The sequence below is a fragment of the Leuciscus leuciscus genome (assembly GCF_965113295.1).
Source record: "Leuciscus leuciscus genome assembly, chromosome: 2".
NCBI classification, from domain to species: domain Eukaryota; kingdom Metazoa; phylum Chordata; class Actinopteri; order Cypriniformes; family Leuciscidae; genus Leuciscus; species Leuciscus leuciscus.
The window spans coordinates 4,775,867-4,781,866 of record NC_138726.1 but is presented as its reverse complement, the minus strand read 5'-3'; the positions used below and the strand labels follow the sequence as shown (position 1 = coordinate 4,781,866).

General features: G+C 36.0%; 1 protein-coding gene across 2 annotated transcripts in view; it reads right to left on the bottom strand.

Moving 5' to 3' along the window:
• The window catches only part of adamts7 (a disintegrin-like and metallopeptidase (reprolysin type) with thrombospondin type 1 motif, 7), a 100,895-nt gene that overhangs the window by 77,461 nt on the left and 17,434 nt on the right, over window positions 1–6,000 (bottom strand). For both annotated transcript variants that reach the window (XM_082160893.1, XM_082160894.1), the window contains exons 6-7: window positions 5,190–5,314; window positions 4,963–5,112 (exon numbers count right to left, since the gene is read on the bottom strand). In XM_082160893.1, coding sequence (XP_082017019.1) covers window positions 4,963–5,112; window positions 5,190–5,314 — 275 coding nt within the window. The remainder of the gene's footprint in view (window positions 1–4,962; window positions 5,113–5,189; window positions 5,315–6,000) is intronic.

Sequence of the window (6,000 nt, the reverse complement as noted above, 5' to 3'; positions counted from 1 at the left end):
ACCTCCGGACATCACTTTTGGCCAAATGCTTAACAAAATAAAACCATGAGCCTCACATCTCTGGTTTAAACACCTACTTTCCCCATAGACTTGCATTATACTGTAAGTGCATTACTATCCACCTATTCAAACATATGGAGGGGCCGCGCGAGTCAAAATCATTTTCTGTTAGAATCGACAGCAAGTTACAGATGTTGTTGGTAAAGCTTGTTTTGAGCATTTCTTAAACTGTACATTGGGGAAATTCACATTTGCCCATATGTGACCCTGGACCACAAAACCAGTCACATGTCGCACGGGTATATTTGTAGCAATAGCCAACAATACATTGTATGGGTCAAAATTATCGATTTTTCTTTTATGCCAAAAATCATGAGGATATTAAGTAAAGATCATGTTCCATGAAGATATTTAGTAAATTTCCTACCGTAAATATATAAAACATTTATTTTTGTGAGTGAATGCTGCACAATCGTGAACATAAATGACCAACTTTAAAGGAGACCAACTTTTTTTTTGCACCCTCAGATTCCAGATTTTCAAATAGTCGTATCTCTGACAAATATTGTCCTATCCTAACAAACCATACATCAAGTGGAAAGCTTATTTATTCAGCTTTCAGATGATGTATCAATTCAAATGTGACTGGTTTTGTGGTCAGGGTCACATACTGTATATTACAAAGACTGCCGTCTCAGCAATAGCAGTCTAGAAACACAGTAAGAGTCCTTTTCTGAGTCCCGCTGTGCTTGACTGTTTATCATGAAATCACTGTTTATATTTCTTTGTGGTGTGACCACAAACATTTTCAGAAGGCATGTGCGCAGAACAAACGGCACGAGATCAAATAAACTCTAAGTCTGAGCACAAGTCTCTAATATGCCATTTAAGAGCACGTTCTTAAGAGAAAACAACACAAATCCCAGTTTCTGCTCCTACATCCATTAGGCTTCAGAAGTCGTTTTCAGGCCGCCTTCATTTGCATAATGGTCTGGAACAAATACTGATGTATTAAAAACTATTTCATGTTATCTTGAAGGGAACTATACACAATGAATCAAACAGATCTGAATGAAATATAGCTGGAGAGATGCTGGCTCTATTTCCAGCAACTGTAATTGGTACCAGAAAGAGTCTCTCATGTCTTAAAAAAAAAAGAGAAAGAAGAAAGCGGTTTAGCTTTCTATACTGAAGAATATTGCGAGTGAATATTCAGTGTGTGACGGCCTTGTACTGCCTGCAGTAAAGTGTGTGTTACTGGACTATTAAAGCCACAGAACTAATGCATGTTTCATCAAGGACACCTTGGCTTTGGGAGACACACAAAATGAGCAATTTACATATGCAACACTGTCTAGTTTTAGCTGAGACTGGACTCAGGTGTCAGTTTGTGTATTGCTTGTGTGTGTGTGTGTATTGACTGGTTATTTGAATGATTTCTGAATGGCTAAAGAAACACCATCAAAATACATTTCTTGCCTATTACCACCATCTGCAACTTCTACCAGCGACGGAAACAAACGCAGGTACAATAGCAAAATATCTGTGAGAGCATTGCTAAAGTGTGAAAAAATTGTAATGCAATAGGTGGCACTTCGATGTTAATACGAATCAAAACTATTTAGCACTTAATTTATAATCTGAAGGGTTTAATAACAGTATTTGGTTATGGTTACACTTGAATTAGTTACAAACAAGATGATAGTTAAAAACCATATTACCTGTGTAAAACCATGTAATTATGAAGAAGCATCGACCATACATTGACCAGGCTCAAGAAGAAGAGATTTGATTGTTACATCATTACCGTTTTTTACTTTTATTCAGAAAGGATGAATTAAACTGATCAAAAGTGACAGTAAAGACTTTTAATTTCAAATAAATGCTGTTCTTTTGAGCTCTCTATTCATCAAAGAGTTTCCACAAAATGTTTTCAATGTTGATAATAATCAGAAATCAAGCAAATCATCATATTAGAATGATTTTGGGAGGATTATGTGACACTGAAGACTGGAGTAATGATGCTGAAAATTCACAATAATAAATTCCATTTGAACATATATTAAAATACAAAACAGTTTATTTATAAGACTGTGAGGTGTTTGATAACTTTATTCAATTTCTGCATATTTCTGTATACAGTACTGTGCAGAAGTCTTAGGCATGTTAATAATATAATAAAGTTATTTATATATTTTGCTGTAGTGTGTCAGTAGGAAAATATCAGTTTACATTTCCAAACATTCTTTTTGCCATTAATTGTAATAATCCAGTGAGATTTGTGTATGCACAAGGAGTCTGACAACAGCCGGTATGATCTGATCTCACCATCATCGAGTCCGTCTGTGATTACATGAAGAAACTGAGACAGACTAAATCCAGAAGAACTGCGGGAACGTCTCCGAGATGCTTGAAGAAACCTTCCTGCAAAGCTCCCTGAAAAACTGTGCGCAAGTGTACCGGGACAAAAGCCGTTTTAAATGCAAAGGGTCGTTACACCATATATTGATTTGAATTAGTTAATAGAAGTTAAATCATAAATAAATTCAATTTGTGATTTTATTTTTGAAAGCATTCTCACTTTACAGCATTTTAACACGAGTGCCAGTGCTTCTCCCAGTCCTGTAGCTTTGCAGGAAGGTTTCTTCAAGCGTCTCGGAGACGTTCCCGCAGTTCATCTGGATTTAGTCTGTCTCAGTTTTTTTCAAAAACAACAACAACGACAAAAACTTGTTGTGCATTTTGACAGAAAAAAAATCTGAACCGGTCTGACAAGGACAATAGAAAAAAAGTGAGCCCTCATATATTGAAGGGCAGGCAAATGTGACATCTATTATAATGGGGTTATGTAAAGATTGTTTTAAGTTCACTTAAATTAAAAGTTGTTATATTTTTTAAAGCCTAATAAATGTTAAAATTGATAGCTTTCAATGGCTATAATCAATGGTTAAAATTGAGGGGGAAAAAGTATCGTATTGGCCTTCTTTCATTAAAAAAAAACATTAAACAAATATTTAAAATATAGGCTACCGATTTTATGTTGTTTCTACATTAATTTGAACATTAAATATGGTATTATTACCATATAAAAATGATCAAATGAATCCACTGCTCTTGTCTCATATGAGGCTGGGACTCAGTGTTCAGTGCTCGTCTGGACGACAGAACCGTTTACAGGCTTTGCCCGAACTTTTGCTGTTTCGTTAGAACTGGTCACTCTGTTGTTGCTCGCGAAAACCAAATGGTGGCGCTGTGGGTGCAAACGTGCAGATTAAGGGCCGGTAATATTATAATAATATATAATAAGAGTATATATAAGAGTATATATATACTCTTATACCATGGGCTGTTTAAATACTCGATTCTGATTGGCTGGAAGGTGTGCAGTAAAACCCTTTATAGCACAGGTAGTTCCAGTCAGTTTGATTACAGTTACAGTTCGAAATTAATCCGCTACTATAAACATTGGTAACCATAGTAACACAGTTACACTTGCAAGCAGAGTGAGAGACACATATGAAAACGTTTATTTAGGTAGGCTAAATGGATGATTTTTGCATATCGTTTAATTTGTATGGTGAATATGGCCATTTTGAGAAATGGGCCCAGGCACAAGACGAAATAGAAGACTTGGAGAAGACTTTGAATGACAAAAAGCGGCACAAAGAATTAACAATAAATAAATGACATGATTAGTTCAAATAAAGATTGCCTTGTCACTCACTGTCAGTGTTGCCTGTCATTCATAAATAATTTTAATAAATCCATTAAAGAATCATTAAGTTAGCTATATGCTTAAGCAACGAGGGGACTGTAGCTGCTAGACTTTAAAGAGACGCACACAGGTAACGTTAACTCGCGCACGCATCTCTCTCTCTCTCTCTCTGTTCCTTCTCTTTCAGTTCTCTGTCTCTCTCTTTTAATAATGAATTTAAATAAATGTGATAATTCATTCAAATAAAAGCAATCCGATGGCTCTACTTTATTTAAAGTGGACGGAGTGCTAGAACTAACGAGCCGTAACTTAAGAAAATAACCGTCATTTTTACACGTCTGTTAAAAAATTACACTGTAAACATCAGTTGCAGCTTTAACTTGTTTTTAACTTGGCAAATAACCAAGGTATAAGCGGGATAATCCACGGCTAGCCATGCATTAAAGGATTTTAATGCACGACGTAGAGGCGAAGAACCACCCGACGCGAAGCGGAGGGTGGTTGCCTTCCTACGTCAGAAGGGGAGCAAAATCTGATCGGCTTATTGTTTGACATGCTTGCAGAGAAAGACTCACCAAAACAAAGTTACTGGGTTTTCACTTTATGTTTTCAGGGTTGGTAGATGACCCGATTATAGCAATCAAACACGGAAAAAGTCAGATTTTCATGATATGTCCCCTTTAATGTTAGGTGCAATTAATCAAGATTACTCACAGAAAAATGTGCGATTAATTTGTTTGGTTTTTTTGTTTTGTTTTTTACCGATTGACAGCACTAGTTCTACAGCATATGTGACCCTGGACCTCAAAACCAGTCACATGGGTCAATTTTAGAAGATTTATACATCATCTGAAAGCTGAATAAATAAGTGTTTTATTGATGTATGGTTTGTTAGGATAGGACGATATTTGGCCGAGATATGACTATTTGTAAATCTGGAATCTGAGGGAGCAAATAAATCGAAACATTGAGAAAATCGCCTTTAAAGTTGTTCATTTATGTTCACGATTGTCCTGCATTCACTCACTAAAATAAATGTGTTATATATTTACGGTAGGAAATGTACAAAATATCTTCATGGAACATGATCTTTACTTAATATCCTCATGATTTTTGGCATAAAAGAAAAATCTATAATTTTGACCCATATAATGTATTGTTGGCTATTGCCACAAATATACCCGTGCGACTCGTGACCGGTTTTGTGATCCAGCAGGGTCACATATAATGTGTGTTCCAGCACTTACTTGTGTCCGAGCTCATGTGCGACTGTGAACGCCAGAGGAAGGCCTGTGTCTTCATTAATACTGCAGCTGCGATGAGGTTGACACATTCCAGCAACATGAGACAGTCCCAGTGTCTCACACGGCTTATTGATGGCGGCACAAATGTCTTTCCTGCGTCACAGAAAATATGCATTATATACTGTATATGTAAAGCAATGTAAAACTGGTTAGAGTTCGGCAAGATGTACCTAGTGATCAGGACAGCCACATCATGATGGACTGGATGATCGTCATCCTTCATGTTAATGCCCTTCTGCCACTTACAGAAGCTGTTCAGGCTGTTGTCTGCATGATGGGTGATTTTCAAATCCTCCTGATAATGAACGATAGTATTAAATACATAAAGGAAATTTGTATTTACATCTATGGACAGTATGCAAGTATGAAATAGGATTGAGTTTAAAGAAGAAATACAGTTTAATTATTAAACTTGCGTGGATTTGTGTGAAAGGCAATTAGAAAATACGTTTTATTGCAGCTTTTATTAAAGATATCATGTTTGTAGAATGAGAGTTTAATACAACTCTAATATTTACTTACTTTATAAGGTGAAAATGGGGGGTTTGCATAGTAAACACAATGCATATAAATAAAATTCAGTGGAAACCTTAATGCAAAAAAGCTTAATTTTAAGGAAAAGCTTTCTATGTTTGTGGCATTCACAGCCTAACACAATTTATAAATTGATTCTTGTGTGCTTATTTGAAGAAGGCATATTTGAGCACATGGCATTTATCTGGATTGCATTTCCTAAAAGCTTCGTTAGCCAACTTTTTTTCAATTTCGTCGTTACCAACAAGGATCAAAGATTCAGTGTTTCCCGAAACCATCGTCTTCTGAAGAGACACTAACGCTATATTTACAGGAGAGACAATCATATTTACATAAAGTCTACGTAGTGTGTACAGAAACAAACTGAACAAGTATTGTTCAATGACGCATTGTTCTCATTGTTCATTGTTCATATATGTCTCTGTTCTCCAGATGTGGAGCAACTAA